The 18,683-nt window shown below is 41.2% G+C and overlaps 1 protein-coding gene across 1 annotated transcript in view; it reads right to left on the bottom strand.

The window, feature by feature from the left end:
- Positions 1-368: 368 nt before the first annotated feature.
- Positions 369-18,683, bottom strand: part of LAMA1 (laminin subunit alpha 1) — a 533,346-nt gene continuing 515,031 nt past the window's right edge. The window contains exons 59-63 of the mRNA XM_086965467.1: positions 17,770-17,928; positions 15,547-15,700; positions 14,875-15,008; positions 11,045-11,270; positions 369-863 (exon numbers count right to left, since the gene is read on the bottom strand). Coding sequence (XP_086821593.1) covers positions 703-863; positions 11,045-11,270; positions 14,875-15,008; positions 15,547-15,700; positions 17,770-17,928 — 834 coding nt within the window. The 3' untranslated portion in view covers positions 369-702. The remainder of the gene's footprint in view (positions 864-11,044; positions 11,271-14,874; positions 15,009-15,546; positions 15,701-17,769; positions 17,929-18,683) is intronic.

Raw genomic sequence — 18,683 nt, 5'->3', positions numbered from 1 at the left:
TTGGAGATGCTTCAGCCTTGTAAATCTGGAGCAGCGTCAAAAAGCAAAGGGTATTGTGGTGGAACACCCACAGCAACACCCATTGCACTCCCCTATGGCACAGAGGACTGCTGTGGAAAGGGGCATATTTACAAGTTGGCGTTAGGCCATGTAAAGTGGTTTAGCACCACCTTGTAAATATGGGAAATGGCACTATGCCACCAGAGCGTCAAAACAAGTGACACTTGTACAAATGCCCCCTTTTCTCTCTGCAGTAAGTGTTAGCTTTCATCTGGATATTAATGTCTTATATACCACAACAGTATTAAGGTACAATTCTCCTCAATTAATTGCTAACTATTAATCCCATTTGACACACTAATAGGGTCCACAGTTGAAAATCATGCTAATTTTATTGTCTTTGTGGAAAATGGCCTGGTGACCGAAATACAACAAAAATGTAATACTGTCAAGTAATCAGGTGAACATTGACTGTAAACAACGATTAATAAAAATGAAAACGTATACCCTATTTATGTTGTTAACATTGCAGTAGAGGTATTTGTTGAACAAATGTATTTTAGTTAAAAAGTACTTGTAAAACACGTGGCTAAAATATTGATCCTGAGTTGAAGAGCAAATGATTAAAAAAGAGGAGGCCTGGGTTTCCTCTGACATGTCTTCATTACAAATGTGCATCAAAGATGGAGGTGTCTCCGAGGTTTAAATGTCCGCTGCGGGGCAAGAATGTGGGTAGACTCCCGGGTGCTCGAAGGCCTTGCCGAAGTCCTGCACCTCGATGTGTTGTCCTTTTGTCAGCACGAGGTTTCTCATGCATCCACGGAAGGGCGTCCGGCTTGTCAAGCAGTTTTGTTTAACGTTGGCTGCAAAGAAAATTTTAGAAATCTTATGAAGATTCTTCCAATTCATTTTGGGTTCAACAAGATTACGTTTTGTCACCATCAGCATGTCAAACAGATTAGCAGATTCATCAATAAAATACTTTGGGGCATATTATCAAGACAGGCGATACAATTATCGCTGCCTTAGCGGCAGAAAACTGCATAGGGGGCCCTGTGGTCACCGGAATGTCACTGTTATTGACGTTCCCGCAGCCTAGAGTCATATCTACGATGCAACAAAATGCCACCCAGCACAAGCGCTGCGTTGCCTCACACTGCACCAGGGAGGAGTGCCATGGGTGAGCGGTGGATGTTCTCACTCAACGCCCATGGTATTTGACGCATTCCCAGATTTACAACACAGTGTGAATCTGGGAATGCGTCAAAACCGTGCACCACCCCAGGTTACACTGAACTTTTTTTCTATGCAGGAAGGTGCCCTTTCCTGCACAAAAACAATTGTACTACAGCGCAGACACCCTTGCACCATGGTGCAAGGGTACCTGAATTGGTGCTAGGCATCGATGTGTGTACCAGGAAGAGAACATGAATGCGCTGTATCACATAGATACAGCATATTCCTGCCCTTTTCTTTTGACGCAGAGCAGCAAAGTGACATGCAGCGCTGCCCAACGTCAAATTGTTGTAAATGAGGCCGATAAGGTGAAGTCAAGGCTATAGCTAGCAGTGGTATTTATCAACCCTGTCATTTAGCATGCTGGCGAATGAAAGGAAAAACCTGAGCCCCTTCCACGTACTTTTTGACAAAATAAGCACTGCTTGTATCCACATCAAAGTGTGAGGAGCACATAATTTAAACTTTTTCCAGAATAGCGGAGAGGGGGTTGAATGGAATCTAATCATATTTATTTATTTATTTATTGACATTTGTAGAGCGCGGCGAATACCCGTGGGCGTCTCGGCCACTAATTTAATTTAATTTAATTAATTTAGCAACTAATAATGAATTACTTAGACCCCTGTAATAAGTGCAAAGCTTTTACCCAAATTATCAGGGGTTTTCAAAATGTGCACAACTTGCTTTTGCGTGATTTCACAAAATAATGCACAACTATGCAAAATGGAAAACCGGCATTTAGAAAAATAGCACAAAACACAAGAGGCACACACAACAGCAGCACATGTTCCTATAGATTAAGACGCTCCTGAGCTCCCACACTAAGGTGTCTATTTATGAAAAAGACATGCAGTGCAGAGCATGACATGGAAAGGGCAGGAATACACTGTATTTCAGGCAATATGGCGCTTTGATGCCTTTTTCCCTGCACTGACGCCCTTTTGGCAGCCTAGTGCCAACACAGGCACCCTTGCACAATGGTGCAAAGGTGCCTGCATTGCATGCAGGATTGTTGTTGTGCACCTTCCTGCACAAACACAAATCTGAGAGGCATTTTCCTCTCTCTATGTGTGCTGCAGAATGCAGCACACAGAAAGAGGAAGTGACGAGGAGAAATATAGATATTTCTCCTCTCTACGCCTCTCCCAGAAAGGCGTTATCTTATGGCCTAATCCCAGGCTCACCAGTCCTGGTAAATTTGTGAATGTGTAAAAAAAATATGGGAGTTGCATGGGAACACCTGTGCAACACCTAAGGAACTCATTACCAGTGCAGAGTAAGGCAATTCAGGGATGTGCGCTGCATTGCCTTAATCCAGAATTATGGAGCCATTAAGGGACACATACAGTGGCCTTGCGTGGCTTCATAAATCTGATTTAAGGTTTGCGTCGCTCTAGCACCACGTAGCATGGGCCAATAGCTATTCAAACCAGCTCGGAAATAGGCCCCAAAAACTTTACTGCAAACATGTCGTAATTACAGTATGTGGCATAATGGCACATTGTGGGGGATTTCATGCAACAAGCATATCGCAAAATTTGTGACATTATGTGATATTACGCCGGTATAACAGGAATTTCATCCAGGCCTAGAAATTATGCAAAATGGCAATCTGATTTTTAGATATATGTTTAAAGTTGGTGGTAATACAAAATATTCTAATTTCTGAATAAAGTTATAAATACAGAGGAGATTCCACTTGTGAAATTTCCTACGCTCTAAATATGGTGAAGGGGGCGATTCGGGGAGGCAATTTTACTTGTTGATTCCTACCTGGATTTAACTCTGGATTTAACTCTTTATGTAGAAATCGAAAGTATTATTATTACTAATCAGCTTTAATTCTTGTCCATAGTCCTGGGTTGTCTATTACTTGTGAATCATGTTGGGTTTTTTAAAAAAGTATATTGAGCAAAAGAATATGTATTAGCTGTTCTTAATTTAAGTATGTCTGTATATTTCTAAATGAACTGTTGCTTTTATGGTTTTATAAAAAGTTGAAATCGAATAAAGGATTTTCTAAGATCTAAGATCTATTACTTGTGAATCATTTTGCGATAATTGAAATTAAATGATTCCAAATACAACCCTTCAACAAAAAATTGACAGAAAATAAATATTCTGTGAATAACCCAAAACAATAGGTTAGGAGAACGACTGTTGGAAGACAAAAGTGTCGAGAACCTTAGCTACTCTTGACCAAGCACAGGGATATCTTCAGGTTGGTAGGCCATCCAGGGATCCATCGAAACCAGTTGCCATTATTCTAATAGAGATAAGTGTAGAGGGTGGATACCTTTCACCACCACAAAATAAATGCACTAACTACGCACTCACTTATTTAATAATCATTGGACTTTTATGTATGTGAAGTCATATATAACAAGATTGTGTTGTGCGACAGGAGAAATCAATCCATCTCTGCTTATCACAAATGCATTTCCATTCCTCACATGTTCAGTGGGTCTCTTGAAGGATGATAATTTCAAACTCAGACTGGCACAGATATTGGAAGCTTCTCCTCTGTCTAATTAAGACCCTTAAACCATTAACATTCCACGTTAGAAGTTTAATTGAAGTTAAAGAAAGAGTGCCAGTACGATAAGTTGTTTACAGATTCACCCACTTTTATATATGCTAGCTATTTTGTCTATTTGACAAATTAGGCCTTTTTTGTCTTTTTTTTCCCTATTTTGCTCCCCACCCAGTGAAAAAAAGAAGTAAAGAATTAGCTTCCTCGAGCTGGGCCCTCCCTCCCATGGGAACTCTCCCTAACATTGCCTGGGCTTGATGATAGCCCGCCGAGTCAAGCTACCTCCCCTCCCCTCCGGAAAACATATATATTACACTATATTACACTACAAGAATCAGCTTCGAACCAAGCCTTTATTTGCTCTATGAAATTTCCCACCTCCTTCGGATCTTTAAAGTTGGTCATTTTATTGTTCCACATTACTTTTAGCAGAGCGGGGAATCTCAATTGCGCTGTCGCCCCTAATGATCTTAAAGTCAGTATAAACTTCCCCTGTTCCCATTGTCTAGTCTTGGGTAATTCTAGACAGATCTGAACTGCTTCGAAAAGACCAGGCGCCCTTGGAATAGGAGCTAGCTTTGAGTGCTTCAGATAAAATCCGCTCTTTCAGAAAGAATGTTTTAAAGTTTACCAAAATTCTTCTGGGTGTTGTCCTATTATTATTTTTTGTGAATGGATCCCAGTGGATTCTCTGAATATCAGCCTCCAGGTCTAGGGAATAAATAGTCGAGATAAACTCTTTTAACAGTACTATTAAGAAACTTTTATTATCATCACCCTCCCGATCTTCTTGGACATTAAGCACTTTAATGTTGTTACGCCTGCTGTTGTTTTCTAAGGCTTCAATTTTATTCATCATATATTTTTCACAACTTTTTAAGGATTGGATTTCAGCCCGATTTACTTCCACTTCCTTATTTAGAGCCTCAATGGATGCTTCTACCAGACAAATCCTCTCCATAATAGCAGAGACTTTCACCTCCAACTCTTCACAAGTGTCTTGGATTTTTGCCTGATTCCTTTCCGAAATATAGAATTTACACCTGATCTCCGAGGTAAGATTCCCTAGCATCTTCATCAATTCTGATTGGTTGGAACTATTCGACTCAAGATGGATTATCCAGACAAATACCAGGAGACTAATACTGCTTGGAAACCTGAGGAACTTCCTCAGGACATATAACCTGCTCTTCAGACCTGACACGTAAGACTCAATATCTATTTGAAATTGGAAAATTCAAATCAGTTTCCTGTGCAGTCGCAGTCATTTCTCCTTCTCCTGTATTGGCCACTTTAGGATCTGCAATTTTCCCGGGGAGAGGCGTGGCTTGAGATGCCAACTGCCTTTCTAACCGAGGTATATTTAATTGACGGGTAAGCTGATCTGACGGGAGCACCATGAAGAAAGATCTAAGGGAGTTATTCTCAATTGAGTAGAGTCCTTCCACTGCCGTAACAGTGGGGATATAGAAGAGGATTGAGATAGAGCAGAAATAAGAGAAGTCTTATCCCCTGTCTTCTTACACATTTTTTTTACGACCGCTTCCAATCCCGGGGATGGGCAGAATCCCAGTAGAAATATCTGAAAATGTCCTAAACCCAAATATTTTTTTTTTTAGAGTATATCGCCAAAGGGCCTCACTCCCCTTCCCTTCTTTTGGGGCTGCAACTCCCGTAGTCTGCACTAGTGGAACTGTAGACTTAGTTGTAGTATCAGGATTAGCTCCTACTATGGGAGGAACTATGGCTGGTCTGTGTGTAACCAAACCCACTTGTTTACTTTTGTCTCTGACTGATCCCCTCTTCCGAGAGGTATGTTGTACCAAGGGCAGATCGCTAATAGGTGCTCATTTAAGACGTCTAGGGCTCATGAGAGGGACTGAGGAAGAGACAGTGGTGACAACTGATAAAGGCGAATTAATAGAGCCAGAAATCGTAATAAGATATCTCCCCCGCTCAGCTTCAAGCCGGGATAGAGGTTTCAGCTCTACTTCAACTTGACCCCTCTTCTTAGCTCCTTCTATTGAGGCATTTGTCAGTGTTTCTTGGGGCAGTCACTTACAGCAGATTCTTCCCAAAGTTCCCCGAAAGAAAATCCTAGCGGCTACCCACCTCTTCGCAGCAACGCTGTGTGCAGCTTAAAATTGTTGACCCCAGAGCCACAAGGGGTCGACCCGACCCCCCCTCCAGCCAGGCTGCCTCCTAATTATTACCTCTTGCCAGCGATGGCCCCAGCACCCTCAAACCTGGTTCCTATAAATCAGGCAGGATAGACCCAAGGGTAAACCAGAGGTAAGGCAGAACAAGTTAAAGCTTAGTCCCACTGACCATTAAACATGAACTCCACCGAGTTCCACCACGAAGAAAGTCAACCAACAAGAGAGAACGTCAGCCAAGTCCAAAAACCACCAGCTAGTCGGCAAGATGGACCGCAAAGCACTAACGCCTACATCCCCTTTCAGCCCCGCCGAAGCCTGGGACCAGCTGTGCACTGCGCTGTCCATAGGGAGATGTCAGGAGCGCGGAGCATGTTGAAGTCAGGAGGCGCAGCTGGAGAACCCGCACTCGCGCCTCCTCCCAACCCTGCCGAAGCTGAAACCAGCTACACCACTTCGTCCGTCCGCAAAGGGACGCCAGAGGCAGAGGTACGAAGCACTGAGGCCAAGAGCCGCGATTGGTGAGCTACGCGGTAAGGAGGGGGATTTACAGCGGAGAAAACCCTTACGGTAGACAGCTCAGGGCATTTTCCTTTCAGTCCAACACGGTTCAGAGGTTTAGCGGGTAGAGCTCACTGCAGGACTAACCGGCCGACATGTTCCCGATCACGTGAGGTTGTCGATTTCTTTATTGCGTGTGTGTCTTATACACTGCCTTTGTGTGTTCAATAAATAGTTAACACTACCCTCTGACATGCCTATCTGCTCACCCACACTACCACAAAAGAGAACATTTGGGGTGTAATTTGTGCCTCTGTAATTTCTTTGGGTTTGCCTGGATTCTTTACACAGTGTACCTCTTTTAGGCCCACTATATAAAAAAGCTGGGGGCATAATATCAAGGAACGGCGTTAAAATATCGCTGCTTTAGCAGCAGGAAACTGCCGTTAAAGCGGCGATAGTGGGCTTGATAATATGCCCTTGAGAATTCCAATAGAAACCTATATTCTGGTGTTAACATGGGCTTCTATTGGAATTCTCTATGGCATATTTTCAAGCCCATTATCGCCGTTTTAGCGGCAGTTTCCTGCCGCTAAAGCTGCAATACTTTTAACGCCGTTCCTTGATAATATGCCCCCCAGTTTCATACACCCACTGTTTAAACATGTTACAATTATTTAAACTATGCAGTGCTTTACTTCAGATTCTTTTTACTGATACAATATATTTTGTTTGGATTATTTTGTTCATATGTACAGCCTCCTGCTACATGGCGGGCCTGGTTTGATCTATACAAATGTCAATACGCTTCTAATCAATATTTTACAATTTAATTGCTACAGGCAAACCAACTAAAGGGTCTTAATCAGCTAGTGATATTTCAGTTACCCGTACACTTTGTCAAGCACTTAGGGGCCTATTTACAAGCCCCTAACGCCACCATAATGTCATTTTCAGTGACGTTGTGATGGCAATGGGCCTTGCCTTATTTACAAGGCAGCATTATGCCACTTAACATGGTTTAACGCTGCCTTGTAAATAAGGCACCCTTTGACTTGTAATTAGCACAAAAGGGGGGTGCACTCATTGATTTTGTAGCTGCCCCCTATTTACAAGGGCAGAGTAAATAGGAGGAAGCGCCAAAATTAGGACGTGGGAAAACCTGGTCTAAAACAGGCGAAACTAGGAGAAATGCTTTATTTCTCCTCGTTTTAGCTCTTTCCATGTATGCTGCCTGGTGCAGCACACATAGAAACAGCAAATTACTTATGATTGCTAATGTGCAGGAAGGTCCCCATTCCTGCACATAAACAATCATTTTCAAAAAATGCTGTTTTGCAACTTCTATGTGTGCTGCATTAAGCAACACACAGAAGTTACAAAATGGCATTTAAAGATTTTTATGTGCAGGAAGGGGAACCTTCCTGCACATAACCAATCTTCCCCTCAACACAGGCACCCCTGTGCTATGGTGCAAGGGTGCCTGTGTTGGTGTTAGGCAGCTAAAGTTAGCGCCAGAGCAGGGGGAAACGCAGGGCTGCACAATATTCCAGTAAATATGGTGCAGCCCTGCTTTTCTAACGTGACGTAGCGTGCCGTTAGCCTTCTTGGCTTAACAACACGCTTCGCCACTTTATAATAAATATTTCTCTTAGGGCTGGTTTGCTGGGAATCTTCAACCCTAAATATCAGGAGGGTGAAATTGTAATTCAGAACGATGTTCTGGCACGGGGAACCCTGCCTATGTGCCTCTTGAAAAGAATTATAAAAAGAAAATAGCTTGTCCACAGACAAATAGAAAGTCAGAAGGAGAAATATAGAGGTACTGATATAACCTAGATACCCACAAAATCTATGGTCTGAGCCTCGAAAGTGTACATTTTTTCACATTTACAGGGGACCAATGTCACTAGAGACAACAATGGCACAGGAAACAGGAAGGTTCTTACAGTCCAAGAGAAACCATGAGTGGTGCAGTAGAAACCTCGATTTTGCGTCTTAAGAAGCATTATTCCTCAGTCAGAAACCTAGACCTAGAATGGCATCAGATGGAGCTTTTATTTCCACTATTTTTGGGAGAAGATCGGGGCTAGTCTCAGTTTAGCAGTAAGAATATAACACTGCAAGAAGCAAATGATCTTGGCTTTCCAGAATTTTCAGTCATAGTGTAGGAAGTTGGCTCTTTCTATAGCATATCAAAAAGATGTATACTGTGCAAAGAGTCCAAGTATCCGTTATAATTGGACAGGGGTTTGCTCTAGCAACCTCAAGGTGCTCCCTTAGGGGGTAGTGTGGTCGAGCAGCCTCAGGCTTTTCAGAGATTAGTGTTAGACACCTGCTGTATACACATAGGTTTAAATGATACCCATGACTCAATAAAGAGAGCCACATGTATCTTTATATATATTTAGGCACCAAGATCATCACAGTTAAGTAAGTACGTTTCAAGTAATGAATTTCTACAGTTTTTAAAAGCCGACAGTGTAATTTCTGGAATGTTATCCTACGGAGGGAAGTTATATAGTGCATACAAGTATTTTACAGCGGCTTACAGGACCCATCTTCTGGATTTAAGGTGAGTGTGGGGCAGGGTCCAATGCAGCACCAAAAGCTCAACTCTGCAACACTGGGGCAGCCAAGTACAGAGGTGCAGTTCAGCATCAGGTCTCCCATTGAAGTCAACGGGGATGAGTCTGAAAAAAAAGAGGCTGCAGGCTTGGAGTGGGGGGCCAGTCTGGCTGACCCAACAAGGGGGCACAGGTCTCATGATGTTCGGGATGTGGGGAAGCCTTTGGTTCTCTTTCCCACATGCTGAGGTGGCTGGGTACAGAGGTGTCTTGAGGCATCAGGTTTTTGTCTTCGGAGACACTTGCAGTTGAGGGGGGCTGCACAAAGAGGCTGCAGGCGGCGTCAGTGAGTCCACTCTGGAAAACCTGAGGTGCGATTTGTATCTGGAGGGTCAAGGGACCACGCTGGCACAGTTGGCCCACTTCAACTCAGGCTAAGGGGCATGAGTGCAGTGGTACTTCCAGTCTCGGGTGTGCAGCATCCTGGAGTTCTCGCAGTCCTTTTTGGGTATCTGCAGAAGTTCCTGGATCTTGGGTGAAGGCTGGAAGCACTCCCAGGCTTTTGGAGGTGCAGGCGCAACTGTCGGGGATAGCCGATATACTGGCAGGGTTGGTGCCAAGTCTTTTCTTGCTTTTGTGGCTCTTCAGTGTCCTTCTTCTTTCAGGTCAGCAGAATCTGCTTTCCTGGTGCCAGTAGCTCCCCTAAATACTAGAATTAGGGGGTTTGGGGGAGTGTAGGGCAGTAAGCAATGTGCAAGTTACACCTGGGGTCACTACGCCCCCTAGATGACTACTTCCTGTGGGAAGTGGGCATAAGCCTGTCCCAGAGTTCCTAATTCAAAAATGACCAAAATGACAGATTTTTAATTTTCATATCCATACCAGGTAGCCCACTTTATGGGTGGAACTAGCCTAAGGGTGAACACACTTCTCTGACTTATAATTTTCATGCCTGTCCAGGTGCCAAATGTGCCCTGGTCAGGGGGAGAAATCGCCTCTGAAGGAAGTCAGATTTGCATACCAAAACCAGTGAGCTCTTTGAAGCTCCCTGCCTTGTAATGCTAATTTACGGGTCATCATGCAGGAGGGGGTGCACTTCCTGTTACAATTGCATCTTACACTTGGCTAAAAGTGGGGGTGACCATGTCAAAAAGGGGCACTTTCCTACACATAGCACTATGGATCTGAAACTTGAAAGTTAGGCCTACCCCAAAATCATTTGTATACTGTGTTCATTAGTTTGTGAAATGAATGCACAAGCCTTTTCTGCAATGCTTAATTTGCAAGATATTAAGTGAGGGTAACCAAAGTTTTTCTCAGAAGCCCCGACCCACACTGCTTAATGTTGGGGTTTTCAAATACCAAGGTTGTCTAGCCTTGATTCCACCTCATGACTCTTTCATTCATCACACTACACTTCGTGCTCCATTATTTTACGCTTGAAGGTTATATTTCATCTCTAAGTTTTCCTTTTTTTTGTGTGTCATTCCCTCCCCATCTGCATTTCTCTCTTTTGTTCTGGGTCAACATTTGATTATTAAAAATAAATGGCAGTCCTAGCAAATGAGTGCCGATAGCCCCATCTGCAACCACCTGCTCAAATTAAGTACTACTTTTCGGACGCCAGAAAGGCTCACAGTACCAAATGAGAAATCTTGTATACATGAAACAAGAATTTTCCTCTTTCCTGGTAAAACACATGGGTTCATTCGATAGGCTCTGAGGCTTCTGCTTCTGGTGAAGCAAAAAAGAGGGAAATGTGTGGCAATAATAAGACATTTATAGCAAGGACTATGTGTCTTCCAGTCACAAGAATGGCATTAGGTTTGGCCAAAGACTTCCTGAGCCTAATAACACCATATTGCCAATACTATTTCAGAAATGTGCTATTGAAGGTCTTGAATTAGCATAATAGTAACTAAGGCACAAGTATTTGCGTAACACATGAAGCTGAAATTCTATTTCAATCACCATTTTTTTTACAAGAGCTACTTATTTGTCAATTGCTGCATTCTAATGTTCCTGCTAGAAAACGGTGGGATACATACCAGGATATCCTCCAACATAAATCGGATTGTTTGTATCTGCTGAGGTAGACTGCGTATGGGGATTCTCCGATTTCACTAAGTTACCATCAACAATGATTATGTTGTGGTGTTTGCTCTTGTTTGCTTGAAGTTTGTGCCATTTTCCATCACACAAGGCACTGCTGGTATGCTTTGGTTCATATATAGTTGTTATTCTGCCAGCACCGTTGTTTACATGGAACAAAACCTACATATATATTGAAAAAGAAAAACAAATTAACAATAGCAAGACTATGGCGCTCTAACTATTTCTGTAACATTATCACATGTGCATAAAGTTGTAAGGCCCCCCATTAGAGACTGCCTTTTAATTTCACTGCAATTGGAGGAATTGCAAGTTGTGTGTTTTCATTATGTTGGCCACAATCACATGTCTTGTAATTCTTGTCTCAAATGAAAATTGAGATTCCCACCAAATCAAGAATTCAGAAGGATGCAGGACGTAAAATTTTAATCTCAACAATTGTTTTGCAGACTGAAGTGCTTCGGATTCACGTGCCCTGAACACTATTGAGGTCTAGTGTAGGGCAAGTTACACAGCAACTTTTTTTTATTTTACTTTCTAGTGCAGAAATTTCAGTGGGACCTGTGATAGTGGCCAATCCCCTTTCCTTTTTGCCTATGTGAATTTTGGCAGGAGAAAGTGCTGAAAGTAAAAAGGGCGAGTATGGGTCAAAGCAAAAGCCACAGTAATTCACCATTGTGAGAGTTACATAATTTAATCCCTTTGAAATTTTACCACACAAAGATGGGAAAATACCAATTCTCACAATGTCAGTCTATCTCTCAGGGAAAATGTAGTGACAGCTTTCTTGGTAGATTCTTAAAAGAGGGTTTATGTGTATTTTTTTAAAAATAGATATATATTTCAATTGATAAGGTCTTGATTTGGTCTCCTGATCCCACTATGTTGTCAGATCTATTTTTGAGTTTGTCAGCCCACTTGCAAGAGACAAAACTGTTGTACAAGAGGTGGTCAGGTACAGGCCTTTTTGTACCAACAAGCCATGTAAGTATAATGGCTATGGAAAAAAGACTACTGTTCTCTGTGGCACCTTTACTTCTTTTGAATGAAAGAAAATGTTACTCACTCTTTTGTGCAAAGGTTGAACTCAGCCATTAGGCCTTTTCTTTAGACAAGTGTACTCACATCAGTTGAAATGTAGCAAGCTGTTCGCGCAATGTCAACTCTTAAGAAGGATTCCTTGAGCAGCCACCATCAATTAATTTCAAGTGGTTAATATAAATGGACATTACAAGGCCTTTTCCAAGTGCCATACAGAAGTAAATGGTTATTGGGCAGTATCCTCTGTCCTTGAATTCGGAATAGCACCGCTTACTAAATAAGTCCAAACAATGAAAAATAACTCAATTGATGTCCTTATTGATACGCTGAGTCTTGGTATATAATTCAATGCTTATTTAATGTTCCTTTAGAAAAATTCAATGATAGTCAGCCAACGCGTTTCGTTCTGAAACAGAACTTCTTCAGGGTAAAGTTGTGCCAAGCGCTGTCAAATCTAAAAGAGTCCTTTATATCAAGCAATCTAAAGCACACTCCATGCTAACAGTGATATACCAATGCCAGGATTTATCCATCATGTAGTAGTTATATTTTCAAAAAAACTTCCTATGAATATTATATATTTTTGTATTATGGCACGAATTTGACTTGGATCTCAGTGTTGTGTTCCCAAGAAACCCAAAAACATATATTTTTCTTGTGTATATTTCAAGGAACGGGTAAATATTCCAATTCCAAAAGGAGGTTATTTCCAAGGTAGTAACCCCGTCTGTAGGCAAAGTAGGCCGACACCGCGACGTCCCACAAATTCAAAGAAACCCGGTGCCACTGCTAACATTAGTAGTGGCGGCGGGTTTCTTAGAAGGAAGGAACATTAAATAAGCATTGAAATATACATCAAGACTCAGCGTATCAATAAGGACATCAATTGAGTTATTTTTTCATTGTTTGGACTTATTTACTAAGCGGTGCTATTCCGAATTCGAAGAGAGTTGTTATTTACCATATGTTTAGGGTGGTGCAAAATGTTAAAAATATTTTGGTTTGTGAAAACATAGGGTTGTTGCCTTTCTGTTGCTCCATAGGTCCACTGTCCAAAGTGTAAGTGTACAATTGGGCAGTATCCTGTTTCAGTAATTTGGCTTACCCCCATTGTCAAAGGGTATGAAATAATATTGCCCTACAATTGTAGATACATCCTTTGGGGACATGACACTCTATAAGTATTGAGGAAGAACAGTGTAGGCCTTCTTGAGAAGCGACATGACACCAAATGGTCAACAATGACACCCTCTCAACAAATTAAACGAGAGAAGAAAACAGAGACAATTCTGGGCCCAATCACTAGGTGGCAAAATAATGTGCACCATGTGAAGCCAGAAAAATTCACAATGCAAAACACAGAAGCAGTACGACAGTAAATAATGCAAACCAAAAGTACTGTCTAGTCAGTGTTTTACCTTCAAAAAAGAAAGAACATTTATTTACAGGTGTGAAATCGGAACTATTAAAACTGGGTACTAAAAAGTAAAGCACAGGATGCTAGAACCCTTGGAGCTAAGACAGGCCAGTGTGGGTAAACTCTAGAATATTGTAAACTCAAAGAATGCATTGCTCCCTGCAACACTTTCTCCCTTTTAATGTAATAGAGGGTACTCCTCAACTTAAGAGCAACTCAGCTTCTACAACTAACAATTGACAATACATAAGTTTTTTCAATTGACTAAAGATTGTTGGTGATTTTTGAGAAAAATTGTCCCAAATCATGACTATGTAGTCTGAGGTAGCCACTTATGCTGAAGATCAACTGCAGTCATACTCGGAGAATAACCCAGTGTTAGACATAAACAATATAACAATAGTTCCAACATGTGGGGAATGCCAACCGTCAAATCTCAAAGGTTTTAGAAACAAAGGGCCAGATGTACGTCCCTTTTTAGTGGTCTCATACAGGAAATCGGCCCGTTTGCCACCACTAAAAAGGGTTGTGGTATGTACACACTCTATTTTGTGAGTGGGTAACCTATTACCAAGTTGCAAAATAGGGTTTACGAGTTGCTATTAGGAAGGGAAATGCTAAGGGTTGTCCCTCCTAATAGAGATTCGCACTGGTATATACAGTTGTTCTGTGACTACAAATGCAGTGACAGAACAGTCGCAGTTATCAACTACTTCAAGTAGGTGGTAAGTCAGTTGCAAACGGGAATTGGACCCCTTCCCCTTAGTGAATGTATGCGAAAATATTTTTTTAAGAGCAGGTAGTGGTCTCACGGATCACTGCCTGCCCGTGAAAATTAAAAGAAAACATTTAATTTTTTTCTTTTAAAGGCATCCTGTTTTCCTTTAAGGAGAATGGGCTGCATTTGAGAAAAAAAAGTTGCTTTGCTTAAAAAGCAAACATCGACATAGTGGTCTGCTGTCCCCAACTGGCCACAATCCCTGTGATATGTGAGATTCCAAATCGGTCGCAAATTGTGACTACCTCAATAATATTAATGAGGTAGGTCTTTAGCGACCCCATTAGGAATCACAAACAATGTCTGGGACACTATTGTACATTCCATGTTGCTAATCTCAAAATGTCACAATTTGCAACTCACAAAATGGAATGATCATATATACCTGGCCCAAAATGACTTGCTCTTTTAAGAAAAGCATGTGGCTTTGAGTATTTAACATCGTTTGGCTACAAACATTTCCTTGCCACACGTGCAATTTCACTCATATTTTTTTTAAACTCCTCTCTTGTAACGTATACAACACTAACCTTGCCATTGACAATCTCAATTCCCACAGCATCAACTTTAGCACTGCTGATTCCAACGAGGACTCCATTCATGGCCGTTGTGCGGAACTCAACAGAGATGTTTACATCTGATCGAACTTTATAACCGTCTTTAGCTGAGTATAATTGAAAAAACAATGTAAATGTAACTCACATTCTGTACCCTCTTGGTTTTTATTTAACAGACATATGTAGCTATGCTTCTTAGTATCTCTTAATTATATGCGTTACATTGGAGGGTTGTAAAATGCCTACCGTAATCACAAATTTTCTATTCTACACAGAGCAGCTAAAATGGCAGCATGCTGAACTTTCACCTGATTCAAACTTTATTAATCAGCTCAAATGTAAAACATGTGTTGCTACGCCTTCTAGCTCAAAACAGCGTGTTTGTTGAGTTTTTCATTATTTACATCTGGCCACAAAATACCTATCTAGCATCAGCCTTTAATTTATAGTCTAAAACAGAATCTACCTAACAGGATTATTTGTACTGAATGCAATTATTTCACAATGAACATAGTACACAATTGTGCATGCACCCCAAAGACAACTCTACAAACAGCACAACAAAGCAGTAGCTCCCCCCTAAATCAAATTCAGGGATAAACCGATCATGGGGTATCACGTGTACCATTCACAATAAATATTTACCCAGGGCAGCATGTCCACTTCCGTCGAAGAAAGTGCCCTCTTGCACTGTCACATAACATTTATCCACAAAGGCCTTTGAAAGTGGGGCTTGTATATCCAACAGCTTTGAGTTTATTGTCACATTGTCAATGCAGGAAACCATGCTGCTTGAGACCTAGAAAGAGAACGCAGAACCATTAAAGCACATGATCATAACTAACCTTGCAACACTTATCTGGATAGCAGCAAACTGCTGGGCAAATTCCTAAACCGACCTCCTTTGAGACAAGATTCTGAAGAAGCTACTTATGAAATAGTGTTTCTGACAGAAACCTTTTCTATGGTAGTATCCATGAGTGCCAGACGGGTTTGTGGTCCTACCAATGAATGGATGTGAGTTTACAAAAAGCACACACACAAAACCGATCATTTTGAGGTTGTCAGAACATTTGCAATCGTCAGGCTATTTACTATTGCAGCAGCTAATCATATTTCCTTAAATGGTTCACAAAGCTAAAATTATATATTAATAGTTTTTCTGCATTTTTCCGTATCCAAATTTAGGTTCAATGTGTGCATGATTGATTTTTGCCGGTGCGAACCAAAATGAATTTCTTATGACAAATGGTAGTATAACCATACTTGTGATGCAATATCACCACTTAACCTTAAGGCCCTGATTCCAAGCCAACCTGGGCTTCTCTTGGAATTCTATAACGCATATTAGCAAGCCCATTATCGCCGTTTTAGCTGTAGTTTCCTGCCGCTAACACTGTGTTAATTTTAACGAGGTTCTTGCTAATATGCCCCCAACTGTTTTTTTTTTAAGCAACAACTGTCTTAACTGGACCATTCACAAAAAACACAGCTTGAACCATTAGGTTATCATTTACTGTTTTACCTGGAGACAGTGCACTCAATCTTGAATGTCCTTCAAGCTTTAGTTATTTCCAGTGCTTAATTTGAGCCAGTGGCTTCCAGTGCTTGGCACCGTCACTTAATCGTCAACACCAGTGTTTTAGCGCAAACTCGAAACAAAGGTATTGAAGCGCTTTTCATGAGCACCAGTTAAGGAAATATTTGTTTTTTTGTAGGCAGGGGAGATTAGGTGATTTTCCCAGAATCATAGGATGTTGAGCATATTCTGAGACTCGACCTGGTTCCCCAGCTTCAAAGTTGGCAACTCTTCCCATTATGCCACATCCTCTCCCCACTTGTAGTGTTTCATGGTTAGAAGTTTGTTCTGTTATAGGCGTTGCTAAGAGGATTAATGTGATGGTGCAATCTGCCTCCTGATGATAGCCCTGGCGCTTATTTTTTCACAAATTAACCACTGGTTATTTCCCACCTCCACTTGCTGCACATTACCTTGGCATGGTTTGCACTCAGTAACTGGGATGTTTCAGCACTAGAAAGAAGGAAGCCTCAATTGGGTGGGGTGATGGATTATTCCTGAATCCATAATCTTCCTATCATTTTATGAGTTACTACATTCTGGTCCAGATCGAACTAAAAGGCAGACCCATGTTCAGAATACCCGATACATTTTATTTCATGGATGTCTAGGTAAAGCGGATCCTCACAGGCGACGACTCATTTTCCCACTAAATGCAGCGAATTTAAATATTTCACGGTTTACATTTTTTTATTGTTCACTATTCTATGTCATATGTTTGTGTAAGACTGTGTTTCTGATTTCAAAAATATAAAGGAAGTCATCAACTCTCAAGAAATGCACCACCTTTGACTTTAGATAAACTAGCCTTTAATAAATGACACTTTATCGCAATTTCTTACGTTCTTGAGGGAATACCACATGTTCTCTGCAGTTTTCTCTGTAAAGTGTAGATATGATTTATGCAATATAAACGCACACGGTACTCAAGCTACCGGCAAAAAAACAAATGTTCGCAAATTTACTTTCTGTTTTTTTTTAGCCAATCACAAATCAGCTATTCCTTAAGCCTATCTGCGAGTCTGGGTACATCAAGTCTTTGTAATGAATGCCTCTGTGTGTGGGTCCATTAAAAATCGATATTGAAACAAAAACACCCAAACTTCTTTTGCAGAGATCCCCCAAATGTTACTACTTTGGAGTAGAAATGATTGATCAATAATCTGTGCCCACTTTAAAATAGCGGATTACGCATTACTGCAGTAATTGGCAAATTTGGAATAGCTCTCCCCCTCATCAGAAATATACACTATGAACTTTGCATCTAAATTTTCCCAAAGCAGACTTACAATTCCTAACTTCTTGATGGTGTAGTTCGATGGCAGTCCTCCAAGGAAAAGCTTTCCTTCTACATCCAGGGTGTTGCCGTCGCCAATGGCATTGACTGCAGTCGATTCTTGCGTGTCGATGGTGACTGACCCTTTCCTTTTCACATATTCAGTCTTGACCTAGATGAAATAAGAAAAACGTATTCATAACTATGCAGCAAGAGAGGTAGGAGACACCGACTACCTTGAAACCACTGCTACATAACACGTTGTCACAATGAGGGAGCCTTTACAAAAGGGTCTACTTACTGTCAATACAGTTTATTTAATTTCTGCATTACATTCCTGTTCTCAAAAGTGACCTCCCTCTCCCGCATATGGAAGCACCAATGGACAGACAACAAACATACCTCACCCTCGTAACAAGAGGCACATAGACCAACCACACATACATACAAATACAGATACAGTCACAGAAAACACACATGCAGGCAAACATGTATGGTGCATAGATAAACAAAGGGGCAGATAGGTGTATGATAAACAACTCATGGATGCTTAACTCATGCTCAGGCCTTTTTGTCATTATGTCACTTAACATATTTATATATTGATGTTGAGTCCTGTGTTATTTAAAGGGTCCATACTGCTCTTCGGAAAATCACAACGTATTAGCTCCTTTACTTCAATGATTAAAAGTACCCTTTATTTTGGATGCAACAGATTAAAGTGGAAGAGAGGAGGGTAAATAATATGCAGTCAACAAAAAGCAAGCTGAACAAGAAGAAACTGAATTTCTGATTTAGAGTGGCTAGATGGAGAGAGAGCGTAGTCAGCCAGTAGCGTCAAAAGAAAGAAAGTAAAGACAAGCATTAAAATAAAAGTAAGAGGCAAAAGTCTGGGAGTACTCCACAAAGAAGTGGAACTAAAGTTCA

This window comes from Lissotriton vulgaris, chromosome 4_1 (assembly GCF_964263255.1).
Source record: "Lissotriton vulgaris chromosome 4_1, aLisVul1.2, whole genome shotgun sequence".
Lineage (NCBI taxonomy): Eukaryota > Metazoa > Chordata > Amphibia > Caudata > Salamandridae > Lissotriton > Lissotriton vulgaris.
Note: the sequence above shows the minus strand (reverse complement) of the source record. Positions and strands in the feature narration are given on the sequence as shown.